At 51.5% G+C, this 17,959-nt stretch overlaps 1 protein-coding gene across 1 annotated transcript in view; it reads right to left on the reverse strand.

The window, feature by feature from the left end:
* The window catches only part of SKOR2 (SKI family transcriptional corepressor 2), a 34,236-nt gene extending 30,655 nt beyond the window's left edge, over nt 1-3,581 (reverse strand). The window contains exon 1 of the mRNA XM_018039371.1: nt 984-3,581. Coding sequence (XP_017894860.1) covers nt 984-3,581 — 2,598 coding nt within the window. The remainder of the gene's footprint in view (nt 1-983) is intronic.

The following is a 17,959-nucleotide window of genomic DNA, read 5'->3' on the forward strand; positions in this document are numbered from 1 at the left end:
TGCTAATGTCAACAGTCAGCAGGAAGAAGCATCAATAAAAGTGACTCCGTGGAGCCTCAGGAGACTTCATTTTTTTTTTTTTGATGATTATCTTCTTTGAATAGTTATTGTGTTTAAATACAAGTGTAAGACTCCATGTACCTGCCCTATCCTTTACGAAGTAGTATGTTAAACATGCACCTACTATAGACTCTGTAAAGCAACATGACACGTTATTTGCCACATCTACACTGAGTTAGCACAGAGTCACTGGACTTTCAAGTCCTTGAGAGTGCTTTCTATGCACACTTGAGTGAACACTGAATGCTGAGCCACTTAAATTTAACTTTGGTCTTTAGGGGTCCTGGGTAGCACTTTCTCTGAGTGGAGACTGGTTTGGGAGAAGCCAGTCTTGTTAAAGAGTCTGTCTTTTGTTTTACTGGACACAATATCTTACAGACGTGTTCATTCTGGCTAGAGCTCTGGGGTTCAAGCAGCCATTAAAGCAGTTCAAACGAAACTGAATCTAACTTTTGAAGTCAAGGTATTTTTGATCTTTTGGGGTCTGGGTTGCGGGAGGCACTGAATTATAGAGAAGAAAAATAATAGGATTATTCAGACTGCACCAGTTTGTGGCCCCACTGCTTTTGGGGGAACAGCTGTGCTCAGGGGGGCGCCCCGGCTTGGGCAAAGAAGACCGGTAGACTAGAAGAAGGACTTGGTCAACTTAGGGGGTCTTCCCCAACTTCTACAAGCAGCCAACTTGAACACAGGAGGGAAAAAGAGGCCCCAAGGCCTTCCAGAGGCTTTGAAAGAGAGAGACCAGAAACCACATTTTATGGAGGACCCTTGGTAGGAAAGAAGCCCTTCCAAACACACTGAATATTTCATTTCTGTGGGGAAATCTGGTGATTCATCTTTCCTGCGCATATGTAACCGATTCCGCCTAAAGGTGCATTTAAATAATAATAATTAGCTAGAAGGAGCCTAAAGGGGATATTTACATCTTTGTAGGAGGGCTGCTCCTCCAGTGATGGATGGTGGACCGGGCTGCCGGGGCTGCTGCCGAGGCCGCCGCTCTGTGTCTGCGAGGCCAGCGGCGGGGGCGGCGGTGGGGGCAGGTCCGGGCCGCCGGGGTCGCCCAGTTTCCCGTCCTCCTGCAGCAGCCGCGAGGAGCTCAGCGCCAGCGGGAAAGCGCCGGCGGCGGCCGGCGGGCGGTCCCGGCTGCTCCCCTTCTCCGACAGCCCTCTGCCCTGGAGGAACCGGCCGCCGCCGACCAAGGGGTCCGCTAGCAGGACCCCTGTCTCCTCGTCTTCCTCCTCGTCGTCCTCGGGCTCTCGACCTTCGTCCTCCTCCTCCTCGCCCTCGGGGGGCTTGTGGCCCTCCACGTCCACCTCCTGCTCCTCTTCCTCGTCGTCCTCGTCCTCGGAGCTGTCCTCGCTGGGGTAGCTGCAGCTGGTGCCACCGGGGGACAGGAGACCTCGGGGGTGCGGCTGCGGGGCCAGCGGCGGGGGTGGCGGGGGCGGCGGCGGCGGGGCCGCGTGGTGGCGCTCCGAGCCCGGCTCGTCGGGCTGCGGGGGCAGCAGCAGCAGCGGCGGCGACGGCGGCTGCGGGGGGTGGTGGTGGTGGTGGTGGTGGTGGTGCTGGTGCGGGGGGTGGTGGTGGTGGTGGTGGTGATGCGCTGGGGCCGAGTGCGGCGCGCCCGCGGACGCCCCGTGCAGCTTGGCCAGGCTCTCCGCGTCGTCCTTGCCGCCCACCGGCCGGAAGGCGCTCGAGTGGTGGTAGCTGCCTCCGCCGGCTTTGCGCCCCTCCAGGAGGTGAGGGTGGGGGGCCGCGGGCCCTCGGGCGCCCGCGGGGCCCGCTCCGGCGGCCCCGGTCACCGAGCCCGGGTCGGCCGGGGGCGTGGAGCCCGCACTGCAGTCCCCGCCGCCGCCGCCCGGGGGCGACTCGAAGAGCGCGTCGCGGGCCCCTGCGCCGCCCGCAGGAGGCGGCTGGCCGGAGCCCGGGCCGTTGGCCACGACGGGAGGGGGCTGACCCGGCGGGGGCGCCGCTTCGGCGCCCGGGCCCGCGCCCGCGCCGCCGGGCTCGGCCAGGTCCAGGAAGGCCTGGCGCAGCAGGGCCGGGCTTTCCCCCAGCGCGCAGCCGAGCGCCGAGGGCGGCTGCGGCGGGGGCTGTAGGTACGTGGGCACCGGAAGCCCGCCCGGGGTCCGTGGAGGCCAGAACATGCAGAAGGGCGGATAGAAGGCGTCCTTGCGGCCCGCCGGCCAAAAGAGGCCCGACAGGCCGGCCTTGGGCGCCGCGCCCGCGCCGCCCGCACCCCCCAGGGCCTCGGCCGCGGCGCCCGCGTCCTCCTTTTTGTGGCACAAGCCGAAGGCGGCGGCGGCGGCTGGGAAGGTGTAAGGATGCGGGAAGAGGCCCCCGCAGCCCGGGAACTTCTGCAGCACGCCCCCGAACGAGCCCTTGCTGGGCACCGGGATGACCGGGTAGCTGCGCGGCCCTTTGGCGCCGGCCGCCGCGCCCGCGCCGGTCACGCAACCGCCCCCGGCGCCGCCCCCGGCCGCCCCGGCGCCACCCGAGGCGGCGGCCGCCGAGAGGCTGGCGGCGGCGGCGGCCGAGAGGCTGGCGGCGGCCACGACGGCCGCCTCCTGCAGCGAGTCGTCGTCGTCCTCGAAGCGCGGCCGCTTGTGATGCGGCGCGTGCGGCGCGCCGGCCAGCTCGGCCAGAGGCGGCGGCGGCGGCGGCGGGGGCGGCGCCCCCAGCAGGTGCGGGCCCAGGAGCCCCCCGCCCCCGGCCACCGCCGCCGCCGCCGCCACCGCGGCCGCCTTGACTGAGCTGAGCGGGTGGCAGGCGGGGTGCGCGCCCGGCTGGGGCAGCGCGCGCTTTCGGCTCCCGCCGTTGAACATGGCCTTGACGTCCTCCCAGGCGAAGACGAGCTCGTCCTGGGGGCTCTTGTCCGTGAGCTTGAGATGACGGCGCCACGAGTTGAAGTTGGCTGCGTCCGGCTGCGTGTACTTGGCGTCGGGCGTGCGGTGGGAGTGGAAGATGAACTTGTTGGGCGAGAAGTACATGTTGCAGTAGCTGCACTTGATGCACTTGGCGCGCGAGCTGTTGTAGCGCGCGGGGATGAAGCTGCCGCGGCAACCCCAGGCGCACTCGTGCGAAACATCGAAGGCGAAGTTGTCGGGCAGCTTGGGCGGCCTGTTTTCGCCTAGAAACGACTTGCACAAGCGCTCAGCCTCGCGCTTGGTGATCATGCCGCAGCGGCGCGAGGAGATGGGCATGGCCCCGGCGCGCCGCAGGATCTCCAGCTGCACCGGCGTGCACTGCACGCACGTGATGCCCAGCGCCACGCGGCGGTTGTGGATCTCGTTGTAGCTGAAGTTCTTGAGGAGAGTGTTGGAGATCTGTGCGAGGCATAGGCGCTCCTGCCCGTCGATCACCAGCGACACGATGGGAATGCCATAGAGGATCACCTGGCCCACCTGGTTGGGTTTCAGGTTGGCGTGGCCGGGTCGCGGCTGACTCAGCGCGTCGGGCTGGAAGGCGCTCGACGGCGACGCCAGCAAGATGTCGTTGGGCCCCGGCAGCGGGCTGGAAGCCATCTCCTCCGCCGGGGAAGCCCGGGCCGAGCCCTCCGGGTCAGCCTTGGAGACTGGAAGGGAAAGGAGAAAGCGTTGGCTAGAGCCTTTTTAGATTACCAGAGGGGTGGGTTGTGCGGCTAACTGAAAAATTATCATAATAACTTCCTTCGGTTAAGATATAATTATCACTGGGCAAGGGGACCAAGTTTCGGACACAGGGAAGTTCTCTCAAATTTCTTCAGGTGATCCTTTGGAAGCGTGGGGATTTGGAAGTACTTCAGTTCTAAATACCCCACGTAAATTTTTAAAAAAGTCACTTCCTAAGGAACTCAAGACCTTATCCCGCATGTATGGAAGCCATTAGAATAAAATTGCATGCCTGTTAGAAATTACGAAGTAATGATGACAGTTGTAACTAGGACAGGTTACAGAAGTTATGGAAAACTGAGGCTTGGCCATTGAAGCCCAAATTGTAAACGAGAGACCATTCACATTTGCTTGAAAATAGATTGATTTTGGTTAAAACAATAAACCCAAGCTTTTAAAAAAGCAATGTTTGTGGTATCTGTGGTTTCCTTGGGGGAAATTCACTGCTGGTTGAGGCATAGCTCATTAAAGCAAACGAAAGCCCTTCTCCCTGATCTCTGCCATTAGATATTTTGATACTTCAGTTAGAAATTTTTTGGGGAAAAATGTACAGAGCTATATGCAAGATTACACCAAAATAGGTGTTTCAAGTTTTCTAAAAGCTGCTTGCTAAATTGAGTGGTTTTGGCTCTAATAGGTTGATTAAAAAAATGAAGTTGTAGACTTGAAAATATTCAGATACTATTTTCCTGTCATTTCCATGACAATGAGCAAATAAGTACAGGTGAGAGTGTTAAGCCCAGAAACGGTGCAAAGAAACAGAACAGCTCTTGGGGATCCTTACTGGTGGGCTTTAAAAGGCAAATTTAGTTGTAAGGTGAACCACTTTCTGTGACATTTCTTTTTCTGATTTGTGTAGATATCTCTTCACCTTATAGGGGGAATAAGTGCCCCACGGTAGGGATAAACCTTGGCCTTGATAATCTGTGGGAGCGCTGAAAGCGGAAGCCCAGAGTTGGGCCTGTGGTGAAATTCCTGTCATATCTGGTCAGTGGGGTACTTAATGGGGGAAAACAGCCAGTAAATTGAAAATACACCAAAAGCAAGCGAAAGAAACCTTTGTGATGACACTAAGTCAAAGCAAGGAAAGTGGCTCATTCCCTGAGAAACCAACAGTGACCTTTGCACAGCTTCTTGTCCAGGGCAGCTCCTAAGAGTATGGTTTGCCCTGGAAAATCACCAGTGGCAGTGGCATCACCACCCTCCCCCAAGTACGCTGGAGTTTGTTACTATAGAGATTTCACTGAATACACTAGCATACCCCTTTACCCAGATGGTCATATCCTTGTCCTCTCTGGGTTCCTGTAACTTCTATCCTGACAACCTTCGCCCTTCTGACCCCTGGATCCTCAGTTCTCATTACATTCCGTGGCCTCCAGGAAGGTTGAACAAATGCGACCAAAGAGAGGAAAGCTGGGCTTGTTGTCACTTTGGATGGATCAGTATTTCCAGGGGACAGGGCGATAAATGGCACCGTGATACCTGGGCCTGAAATAACCAATCCTAGCTTTGCCAAATTGTCCTTCAGTGCTCATCCCCGCTCCCCAAACAAGATTCTTATCTTATTTAACCCTGGGATAATGACAACTCTCGCTCCGGAGTTGATGTGTTCAGCGGGCCTGGCCCTATCGGGGAGCTGCTCTACGTTAGAGACCCGCCGCCTCCGCAGCTCTGCCCCGGCAGACGTGTGTCCGACTGGGGGTGTTCCAATTTCACCCCAAGCGCTCCCAGAAACTCCTGTCAGAGCAGAGACACAAATAAGAGGCTTTAGGTAGGGAGATTTTTTTTTTTTTACGTGAGTGAGGGAGGAAGAGACAATTAAAAGTTAGTTTATCCGAGGAAGCTGTCGAACTTCCTTATCCGATTTACGAGCCAATGACCCCCAGCTAAACTCCCTTGGCTCTCAAACCAATCACCACCGAAACCCTCCGCTGCCCCTCAACCTCACCAGGAAAATCCCACCGCTGGGGATCCCAAATCATGGACCGCGAGCTGTGCGCCAAGTGGGGGCCGGCTGGTTCGGGCAGTACCTGGTAACCCCTAGCTGTCTTTACTCGCGTGGCTGCGGGCCCATCTTCCGAGGTCGCTCGGAGGCGAAGCATCCAAGCGAGTCCTCGAATCCAGCGGGCGGGACTTCGGAGGGCTCCGCGTGCAGATGCTGGCGCTCGTCGGCGCTAACGGCGCTGGTACCCCGGCCGGCTGAGAAGGACCGCCCGAATTGCGGCGGGGCGTCCCCTCGACCGTAGAAAGTGTGGGCGCGCGGAAACCGCGGCAGGCGAGCCCCAGGTGGAGCGCAGTCTGACAGCGCCTTTCTCTGTCTCTGAACTCGTGTCGGACCGAGGGGACGCCACCCAGCGGGCAAGGTGACGTCACCGTCTCCCTGACACTCCACATTAAAGGGCTGGCATGTTACAGGGAGGGAGGAGGGAGAGCGAAAGGCAGAGCGAGCAGATCCTTTCTCAGCAGGCACGAAAGCTAACACCTAAACCCACCCGCAATCGACAACCACCTCTCCAACCCAGAGCAAGCGCAGCCGCGGTGCTGGAGCTGCAGATCTGATTCAGCCGTAGAGAGCCCTGAAGTGTGCGTGCATCCCGGGGACCTGGATCCCAGAGGCCCAGGATTCTAGAAGGACGCCTCTAAATTGACTGTATCCCTGCCTGTTATCGTCTCCTCCCCTCATTTCTCTGAGCCACCCTGCTTTGCGAATGCTCCCTCGGGTACGCTGCGCAAATCGGTAGCCTCACTGTGTCTCCGAAGATAGAGGAACCGCACTTAAGCGGAGAATAGAATAGTTTCAGCGGTCCACTGAAACACTGGGCAATGAGAAAAGCCGAGGAGGAAGAGAGTTTCTGAGTAGCGTGCCCAATCTAAAAACTTGGAAGGAAGCATGGAGAATGTCTTCACTTTGGAATATACGTTTGCCCCCTTTTTTGGACAAGATGCAGAGCAGCATTCTCTATTTTGGAAAGTGCGATTGAGTGAGGACCCCAATGAGAGCACGTGTGCACTCATCAATCAACTTCATTCAGAATAGTTCTCTAACCCATTTTGTAAAAGCCATGCAGGCTAACTCAGCACAAGGAAAAGCTGAGACACGAAAGCAAGGAGGGCCCCAACCTTGACCTGCTCTTATGCAAGTTGAGGATGCTCCCAGGGAAGTAAATTCTCAGGGAATTATGTAGAAGCAAGCTCTTTTAAGAAAAGGAAATAACAACAACAATGGTGATGATGGGAAAGGACCATTTCCCATAACTTTCACAAAGAAAAGCATACATACAATATAGTGGGGTGTCAGTGTATCACTTCTTAATGGATCAGCTATTAGGAGTCAAAATGACCACTTCTCCTTTATCAGAAAGGGATAAAATTGCCTATTTGGAGGATATTCTAAGAAGAATACCTACAGGGAGTGTGATTGGGAGATCTTTTAAGTTTTTCCTCTGCTATCAGAGCCAGATTTTCAGTTGCCGCCTGGTAAAACACACAGGCTTAGAGTTGGGTAGTCACACTGTGGAAATGGTTGAAAAAACAACCTCCACTAACCTGGAAGCCTGGCAGGACTGCCTCATAGCATCCACAGACCATCACTAAATTTGAGCATGAATGTGTGAAAGCACTTCATTAAAGGTCAGTAATACAAAAGAGTCAGTTGAACAAAAAGTGAGGGATACAGGGATTGTGGCTATTTTCAATGAATATGCAGAAAACAGTTTCAGAGCCACAAAAATTGTAACGTTTGTTCGAGCATGTTTCAAATGGCTGTGAAGTAATATTTCACCCAAATTCTAGTTTCTGAAGACATTATGGGCACAAATTGGGCTCTGTCCTAAGGGGCTGAAATCAACTGAATGCTCCCTAAGTGCCCTCTGAGCCTCCTATCCTAAAAGAAGGAAAACTCACAGGGTGCCTGCCTAGCTCATTTGCCAAAAGAGCATCATTTTCATTCACAAATCCATTTCTGTGGAAAGCTGAAGGCTGCCCACCCACCTGCTCTTCTGAAGTTTCCAGGGCCTTGGCCTGATTCTGCCTCCTCTCTGAGATGAGATGATGGTTTAGTCACTAAGTTGTGTACAACTCTTGTGACCTCGTGGACTGTAGGCTGTCAGGCTCCTCTGTTCATAGGGTTTTCCAGGCTACTGGAGTGGGTTGCCGTTTCCTTCTCTAGGGGATCTTCCTGACCCAGGGATCGAACCCCGATCTCCTGCACTGCAGGCAGATTCTTTACTGACTGAGCTATCAGAGAAGCCCCTGAGGGCTGAGGTCAGGTCTGAGGTCTGAGGTCAGGGGTTAGCACAAAAGGAGGGCTCGGCTTCCTCACACTTCCTAGAACCCGGGCTACTAGAAAGAAAGCCTGAACTGCATGGAAAGAAAGCTGGGAAATGGGACAAATTTTAAGACCAAAAATGGGAAGCAATGAAAAGCCTGTCTTCTCATTAATGTACCACAGGGAGATGTGTGGTCACTGCCAAGCAGGAAGAATCACAGGATCTTCCCTTTTGGTTTTGCTGTTCCCATTTGTGCCCCCAAAGGCTCCTTGTCCTCTACAGATCCCTATTTTAAGAAAAAAAAATTATTTTTGAAGAGAGAAATGGGATGAATCATTGCCTTTCCTCCCACCTTTGGTACTCTGAGGACTGAATCCACATCTGAGTGGTACCAGTAGCCACCCCCTTACATCATCTTTCAACATAAACATTTATACTTTACCTTGGTGACTTACTGGCCATACAAACCTGAGATTTTTTTTTTAATGCAAAGAAGTTTCACTGCAAAGAGAAATGTATGATGCTAAGTACTTTTGCACCAATAATTCTAAAAATAGCATGGCATTTTATTACCCCAGCGAGTCTAGGGCGTCTGTTTGACCTGTCAGGCCAATCATATTTTTGAAAGATTAAGGTGGAGAACCCTAGACTCCATGCTCCAGCAAATCCTCACCAGTCTGGAGCTGGACTTCGGAATTACAGCCTGATTATACGTTTTGAGATGGTGAGCAACTTTCTGCCACTCACTATCTCTCTGATTCTTTGCTGTCTCCTAAGCTTGAACAGGCTTCCTGATGGTTTTCCACTGCCTTTCCATTTTCTTCTTCCAGACCAGGGGCGCCTGATCCTTGTCAGTCCCTGTCCTGGCCCCTGAGAGCTTGGCAAGCTCAGGGAGGAGCAGGCGGTGGCGGGAGGCAGCGGATAGGGGCCGAGTTAATCAATGCTTTCCTATTCGAGCTGACATGCATTTTACACGTCGGGACTCTCCTCAGCCGGCTAATTGATTCAAATTGTTTTATTGGTTAAACTGGTGTCATCCGTTTGCATGATCTATCACCGCACGGAGGAGAGCATTTCCACTCTCATCTCCGTTCTGGGCGGCTGCGGTTTACCCAGGCCAGGGACAGGTAAAGGAGCCCAGACACCGGACCCAAAGGAAAACCACAAACCGAGCTGGCTGCCTCTGAACTGGAGAAGCGACTCCTCGATGCAGGCGCACATAGCGGGGCGCGGCTGCGTGGATGAAGGTTTCCAGCTTCAGAATTTAACAATCGGTTGAAGCGAACCCACACTTGACCGGGGCTTCCTCCACCTTGGAAGCTATTTCCCAGAGGCGCCGTGTGATCTCTGGGGTCTGAGTCGAAGGCCAAAACAGAGGAGCTGTCCGCGGTGCTGACGCGGTGCAGCGCTTCGAGGCGTAGCAGATCCTACCGCGTTCAACGCCCTCCCGGAAAAAGCCTCCCAGCCTATAATCACTGGAGCCCTTATACTGGGCTCTGGGCTCCAGCATGGCCTTGCAGACTTAAGAGACAGGCAAGAGACGACACAGAACCGCACCCCCCCCCCCCCCACACACACTTCTGCCACACCTGCTCCATCTCAAAGGACTCCATCTCCAGCCATTCCCCACCCCCACGTCTGTTTTGCATTGACCCGAAAGGAAAATAAAGGCCTTAATATAAATTCATTAAAATCAGAAACAACAGATATCCCCTCTCTTTCTACTCCCAGCCTCGGTACTGGAGAGCCCATGACAGTACAGATCAAAGAAACAGCCTCTCTCTCACTCATTCCCTCTTATCCCATTCTCAGCAGAAATATTACTGCTTCTGTGTCCCTGCAAGAAGTGTCCTTGGAATGGATGTTTCTGCATCAGGTAAGGCAAGAAATGGTTTCCTGTTAGTTCCAAGTCTGCAAAAGGAGACCTGCAAGGCCCAGAATGAAACCAGAAGACTAGCAGAAGTAGCAGAGATGGAAGAATTCTTGTGTATCAGAAACTACAGGCAATTCAGTTAGACTGAAACTGGGTACAAATTTCTCCTCAATCACTTACTAGTTGTGGAATTCTGCTTAGATACTTAACCTCCCTAAACCCCAGTTTCTTCATCTGCAAAATGAAGAGATTGATATGTAACCCACAGGGGTGTTGTGAGGATTAAATAAGATAATATATGTAAAATGCTTGGCACAAAGTAGTCACTTAATATATGCTAGCTTTAAAAGCACTTTCCTTGGAGAATGGAGACAAGGGTTAGGCCTGAACAGTTCCAAGATATGTTTGGAGTCTTTAATAGCTCCACAATAAAAGATTTCAAAGGCATTTTAGTTTCATGGTGAGCATAGAGGGAACCAGGTTCCCTGGAGGAACCTCAGTTCTTTTCATTAAAATTTTATCCTACCCCCTAATTGGTCTAGTGTTTATTTTGTATACAGGTGGCCAGAACCTTAGCTTCTATTTGTTCAACCCATTTAAAATAAGTTGATAATAAAAATTAGCAGTGGTAATTGCTGTAATGATAATAATTGCTGATAGTCCTTAGTTCCACCTTTCTACCCAAAAGAGCTTTCTGCAACCTAGAAAGCTGAGCTTAGACTCCCTGGTTTTTCCTCCATTGCTTTGGCTGGAATTACATGAAGGAAACAAAGGACCAGGAGCAAACCAAAACTCATCCATTATGGAAGTCATAGAAGATATGAGAAAATCCTCTGAGCCTTCTCTAAAATACCGTTCATAAATGGGAACCCTTTTCCTGGGGCCAGAGCATCTGAAGAGAAGTACAATGAGAGCACAAACCTAAAAATCTAAATCAGAATAGAGGAAAGGAAGAGAAAATGAATACATTTTGCACTGTATCCCAGCCCCAGTGATTCCTTCAGCTCCTCATGCAGCAACGACTATGGGAATCAGTGAGATTCTTTCTTATCTTTCAAGCAAACCTTTATAAGAAATAAAGACAGTAGGAGAAGGAACCAATGTTTAATTTCCCTTAAAACATTCTCCCAAGAAAACTTGCCCTTGGGTGAGTGGCAGAAAGAGCGGTTACACCACCAGTTCACACAGGCCAAGGACTAATGGAAATATTTGCTACTGGACTTTCTTCTTTATAAAAAGGAATTCACATTTCTTCATAAGTCCTCACAAGCTTGTACATACAGCAAAGTACACACATGCGCACATAGTTTACATGAAGTAGTAAAATCCAGAATGGAACATGAACTTGGTATACTGGGTGGTTACTTAGCAAATATTAGTGGACCAAGATAAAATGCAAAGGAACACAAAATACCTGAGGACACATGTAAGGCTACAGATGCACGCTCCCTGAACATATCTAGGAGTGTGCATCAGAGAGGGACATTGGCACAAGGCATAGCCCACTAGGCTCTCACCCTTCCTTCTCTTCTCCTTTCTCTTTTTCTGTGCATGCATACACATATGAGCCTGCCCCCTCCACCTCCCTCCTCCCCATGTTGGGAAGGAGGGAGTCCTTTGAAATGGAGGTGGTCCCAGCTGGAAAACCCCAGAGCTCATTTAGATCACATCACTTCAGGCTTTTGTCTCTGCTCCTGAATAACCTAGGCCGCTACAACAAAAGGATAGGCATCTACATGGAGTTTTCATTGGCAAAGATGCATCTCAAAGATGCTGCTATAATCATGAATAACAAGGCAAGATGCTTGCCTTTTTTGATTGCCACTCCTAAAGAAAGGAGACGAGAAAGGAGAAAAGGAAAAGGAGAAAGTGGAACAAGAAATAAAGACTGTGGGAGAGAAAACTAAGGCGAGTATTTTAGTGGATTTATGCAAAAAGAGTCTAACTGTATGAAGACTTCAACTGCCACCAAGACCAAGAAATGTGGTTTGAGGCTTTAAAAAAACAAAAAACTGGCTCTTTTGTTTCAGGGAAGCAATTTAAGAAGTAACTGAGGCTAAGGATGCAGAACGGGTGTGGAGCAGGATCTTTTATATCTTGAAGAGGGGAGGCAGAGGAATAGGAGTAGGGGGAGGGGCTGTAGACTGTCTGTTGACATGTCACAAGAGAGAAAATGACATAGATATACATTTAACATCTCCCCAGCTGACACTGGTGGAAGGAACATTGGATTTTATTTCCTGGGGAAATGAAGACATTCCCTCCCCTCCATTTCCTGTTCTTTTCCCTCTCACTCCTCCCTATTTGAAAAATTTTTCCTTTGCCATCAAGCTTGATCCCATTAGCTAATACATTATTAAAGTATCATGTGCTCTCAGGCTGCCCAATAAGCTTCATGACTTCAGCTTTCCTCCTGCCTGCAGTCGTTAGCTCAGTGGTAGCAAAAGGTGAAATTAGATATTAGCAAAATAAATCCCAGGGTAGAGGGGGTTAGAAATCTGAGTCATTGATTTTTTTTTTCCCCTGAAAAGAATAGCAAGCACTGAATATTCAGAGAGAATATTGAGAGGAATTTTCTATTTTTATGTACTTAAAAGTACTTTTTAAGCAAAAAGGCTTTCCCTCTTGAGGTTAGGGGTTCAAAGCGAAAGCAGAGCTAACCAGATCAAAGACAAAATCACCAGTTCCAAAGTTCTGCAAGATGCGTTATGATATCATCGACAAACTCTTAATGTTGGCAAATAATTAAATTTTCCATCTTTTAGAACTGTGTAACCTTGGGTGTCTTAGAAACAAATTGTACAAACAAACCACGGAGATGAGCACTGAGGGTTTCAGAGGAGATATAATGAACCAACTTTAATTACTAACTTGAAATTAAAAATGTAATATACAGATTTAAATTTATTTTCACCTAAATTGTGTATAAAATTATATGGCTTTTGCAGGCTAAGAAATGCTTTGTAACCAGCCATGCTACTAAAAAGTCTGAAGTAGTTTCCAAAACCAAGTTCCCAGACTCACATAGTAATAATGATACATTTATCATTACTGATGACCACCTACTGGGTAATTATTGCTTTGTTACTACTATTACAATCAAGAGATTTCTTTATTTACTGTTAACATTCACTTAAAACTGAATGTTAATGACTGTTCTGAATTCACCAAAGAGAGTTTTCTGTTATATTTCAGAAGTACTTACGTTCTGATTCAGAAATGGAAAACCATCTTATAACAGAGAGGCAGGTTGGGCAAGCACTCGGCTCTCACCCTCTTGTGAGAATGAAAACAGCATTTGGAGGAATTCTGGAGCAAAATTTTCCAGCTTGGAGTTGCAAAAGGTTAACATAATGCAACCACTTGACTTGTGCTAATTATGTAAGTATTTTATTACAGGAGATTCATTCATTATTGATACTTGTTTGCAGCAACTTCCTGCTTGGGGGAGTTATATTTTATATGAGAAGTAAACAACCCTCGGATCCAGGGCTGGCCTCCTCTCCTCCAGATCTGATTTCCTCCCACCCCTTTGTCTAGTTTCACAACCCTATTGGGTTGTTGTGTCCCTATTGAGGCAGAAAGACAATTCCCTAAACTGTCCTATTCTTTTTCCCCATTCAGAATTTCCCAGTTCTTTAAAAGGTAAGAGCTCAGGGTTTGAAATGTTGGGATGGGGATGAAGTAGATGAGAAAAACTGATTTCAGTGTTTTCTTTCATATCACATGATGACAAGTGAGAATTTTCATTAAAAATCTAGACTCCTTGAGGCCACCAACCTACTTTGGAAGCTCTTCTCTGCTCCCACCCAGAAAAGCCAGGCTGGCCTTTGGTATATCCAAATCTGGTCCTCAGGGAAGTAGGGCTGGTGGAAGCTGTTAACCAATGGAAAGGCTACAAGGCTCCTGCCTGTCCCTAAGTCAGAACCCAACCTCTCAGCCAGTGGTGGTTGCTACAGTCTACAATATTTTCTTCCCAGGGTCTGTGACAATCTGTACTAGGAAAAGACATGACTTTCCTTGCAGAATGGACTCACTGAAGGCCTGAGGATTGTGCTGGATCCTTGGCTTAAGGGTCCTCAGAAATTTCACTCTGAAAGCATATGCTGGCCATCTGAGCCTGGCCATCTGGTGAGAGGCCAGTGTTTCCTAAAGGGGTCAAAAGACTGGCATTGGCCTCCAACCTAGGAGGAAGGGTTTCCTCTTGGGCTTTCTTCCAGATTCTGAGACCCCTGCCTAAGAGTCTCAGTTCAGAACTGGGGTGCATACAAGGTGCCCGAGGTCAGCATGCTTAAGACCCTCAAAGAAAGTCAGGAATTGGAGATGGTGGAGGGGCAGGGTAAGAGCATTTAGCAGTGGGGTATGTGTGTGTATGTGTACTACCCTGTTCTTCAAGGTTCTAATGTGGAAGGATGAGAATGAACCAGCAAGAGGCTGAAGTCCCAAAATTTCAGACAGGTTTTTAAAAAGAATAAAATGGTATAGTTTGGGATGGAGTGAGGAGGTGGCTTTAGGAAGGTGCCTGCAAGCTGGGATTGGGCAGGACTTGCCAAAGGCCTGGGCAGAACTCACAGAGCTCAAAGCCTAGATCCATCCCTTTGTCTCAACTATCTAGCCTAGAACTTCAGCACTTTGGGAATGACAGATGGCTGGAGGATGACTAGAGGTTCAGAGGGCTCTGGGAAGATAGGTCTGGTCTAGAGGGGAGGGAATGGGTAAACTGCTGAGACTGGGTCTTTGATGGGTGCTGCAGGCTTGGTCAGCACAACCCCCAATCCCCTGGGTGCCTTGCTTCCCTGCTTCTATCCCATGACTGGGTGCCTGGGTGAAACCGCTCTGCCATCTACAGAGAAATGCCGTTCCCAGCAAGGCTTACTTAATGGTCCTTTAACAAACTCTTCGATTTCTCTTTGGCCGCCCTGGCTCTTCGATGCCTCCTCCTCCCTCCTTTCTCCACTGCCTCCATCAGTTATTTATGACCAGCGTTAATTATTTACGAAAAGAGAAAACTCCAGCTTTGGGAACTTTACTAGGAGCATTTGGGTGTTTCTGCTTTTCCCACCTCCGGGTGGGCTTGAGTCTTGGGGATTTTCAGTTTGGTTGGATCCTGCTTTGAAGTGGGGAAAGGGAAGCCCAATGGTTGGGCAGTGGGGACGCGAGAGGGTGTACTCCTCGTCTGGGTCAGCTCCAGCCTCTGCCTGCAAAGTGTAAACTCCGGGTCAGCGCCTGCTCTGCTGGCCAGGTGTGAACTCCCGCGACCGGAAGTTACCAGGCGCGCTCGAGGGAGTCGCTGTCCCAGCTTAGAGGTGCTGAAGCCACACGTGGGCTCTAGGGCTGCGGGCTGCGGGGGTGTGGGAGGGAAGATGCGGCCGTAGTCCCAGGCAGGGAAGTCTCTTTCCACAGCGTCTTGAAAAAAAAAAACAAACTCCTCTTTCTATTTCTCTGTCTCCAGTCCCCGCCCCACCCCCGCAAGTGACATTAGAACGTTGTAACCAAAGATTAATTGCCTTAATCAAATCGACCCACCCTCTGCAATTAATCTTTTAGCAACAAATTAGAGACAATTTACCTCAACCTTCCGGGTCAGGCGGAGAGAGGAGGTAGGATAGACAGGGTGGAAGAGTTTGACAAAATCCACAAACGGTGCGGGGTGGGGATTGGGAATGGGTGTGCGTTTAAAGCGGGGTGGGGGGCGTGGTGGGGGTAAGGAAAGAGAGGAGGTAGGGGTCAGCTGTAGGGTTGTGGCGGCGATCAGAAGTTCCTGGAATCCCCTTCAAGCCAGTTTTCTCCGAAGGAGGGGAGGCCGAGCGCGGAGGACGGGGCCACTTACCTGTCTGCGCCGCCCTCGCGGTCTTCAGCCGTCCGCGCGCGGTCCGCGGCTCCTGCCTCGCGCTCCGCGGCTCCACTGCCGCTCTCCGCCGCCCGCGGTCCTCTGCACTCCCGCTCGCGGTCGGGTTTTCCGCCGCGACTCTGTCCCGCCCGACTCTCTCGTTCTCTGCGGTCTTCCGCAGACACCTAGCTCTTCCTAGTCCCTTCCCGGCCAAGTTCGTAAGTTTGGGGTGAGGGTCGCTCTCCTGGAGCCCAGCTTCTCCGCTTAGCTTGCTCAGATCCGCACCCCCCTACCCTACTCCCCAGCCCAGACCTAGGTCTCTGACGCCGCCTGTTGGTCAGGCAGGGCAGGGCAAGGAGAGGAGCGCTGCGCCAACCTCGGCTTCCCACCCGTCACCCTTCCACGCCCAGTGGTACAAATTAAGGGAGGGGAGGCCAGGGTTGGAGGCCTGATAACTGGAGCGGGGCCAGAGGCAAGAGGGAACAATTTGCTTTGGGGGCGTGCAGCCCGGGCAGGCAAGCTTGGGCTCCCTGCCAGGAGAAGGGTTATCGCAGGCCGCGCAGGTGGGCGTCTCTCTCGCTGCCTGAGGGCCTAGGCTAAAAGCCGGCACCCTCCCCCAGTCCTCTGGGGAAAAGACCACCTGAGGTGAGGTCAGGCCCGGAGGGCGGAGTCCACAGGGAGCGCTGGTCGCGGGCACCCTTTATGCGTCTTCAGCAAGGCAGTGGGGCGGAGTGGGGAGGGGTGCCGGGAAACTGGCAAAAGGAGAATTAGTCCATCTCAGCACCACCAGGGAGAAAAGCTTTGGAACCAAACTCATATGCTGCTTTTAAAAGTTAGCGAATCCATCTCGTTATGAGTATCAGACGCTTTGAGGGGCGAGTCCAATCGAAGTCCGGGGGGGATGGTGGGGATATGGGCCACATTTGGGAGTACTGGGGTGTCACAGAGGCCATCTTTCTGGCTCCCGCCTGGTCCCTCCCTAGGCAAATTTCCAAACGCCGGCACTCTCATCGGGTCCCTCTTCCCTTGGACCTTTGGGAAGCCTCGGTCTAGCCCTGAGTCCACCGAGACATCCACGGATTGGAGGTTCCTCCCTCACCCCCACCCGCTACCATTCTCATCCTGTCTTTTTCATTGAAAGAATTGATGGACTGTTTCTCCGCTACCCCCTCCTTCTCTAATAAACGCTTCCCATAGACTATTCGACGCAGAGAAGGAAGGCGGCTGCTTAAAAAACAAAAAGCCATAGCCCTAATGAGTTCAATTACAATGTGGTAAACACATTGCCTCTACGCTTTAATTAAGCCTGCTGCCCAATTTTAACTCATTAGTAATTCATTAAGAGAACAGCCCGGTGCTGGCGGGTGGAAGGCACCGCAGACCGACTGTGCGCCGTAGTCAACACGCGCGCAAGCCGCTGCCGGCTCTAGCGCTGCGTGAGAGCAAATCAGGTTGGTAACCCTGTGACTTCATGCAGTAGACTGCCCTCTCCTAGATGCACGGGTCTCAAGTTCCCTGGGCTCGAGGCCGGGTTTGCAAACCTGTTGGGTGCGGAGTGGTGATGTGGGGCTAAACCACGGTGGCGGGAAAATCTCTAGATTAAATGCGTCTTTCACTCCCAAAGTCAAATCTAGTTTCCGGGTATGGTGCACTTTCCCTCTTGCTTCTTTCACTTTGTACTAGCTTCTGGGGGAAAAATCTAGACCTGACCTTAGCGCCCAGCTCTGGATATCCGCTGCAAGCTTCAGGACCCTCTGACCCGGAGAAGCTAAGATATAAATCAGACAGTGATTTTCTTTTTCTCCGGGATGGGGGTGGGAGACTTGGAGGTAGGTGGAGGAGACTGTTGGCTCAGAGAAATGGCTATCTGAATGGTAAACTCCTATTCTATCTTGCGATAATCTCTACGCCTGAGAGTAGGACTGGGGTTACAGCCACATCTGAAACTTTGTCAGTTGAGACCGGCCCTCTTTACGGAAAAGAAACGGGGACAGAGAGTTTCAGAATGAATTACGCACAGGCAACGAGAACTCTTCTAGTCTTTCCATCTAATAATCAAGGGGCAGAGTGCAAACATTCCAACTTGAGTTCTTCTCTCCTTCAGTCCCCCTCCGCGGCGGGTTCTCGGAAGAAAGTGCTGGCGTGTTCTGAGCGTCCTACCTTTCGGGTAGGACGGAACTCGTAGGTCTCCAGGCTCTAGTGCAGAGTTTCCAAAGAGAAGGGAAGGGCCAGTTTTAAGCGGTGCGGGTTTGGTTTAGAAACAGGTCTTCCGCCCCTTTGT

The sequence above is a fragment of the Capra hircus genome, chromosome 24 (assembly GCF_001704415.2).
Source record: "Capra hircus breed San Clemente chromosome 24, ASM170441v1, whole genome shotgun sequence".
NCBI classification, from domain to species: Eukaryota; Metazoa; Chordata; class Mammalia; order Artiodactyla; family Bovidae; genus Capra; species Capra hircus.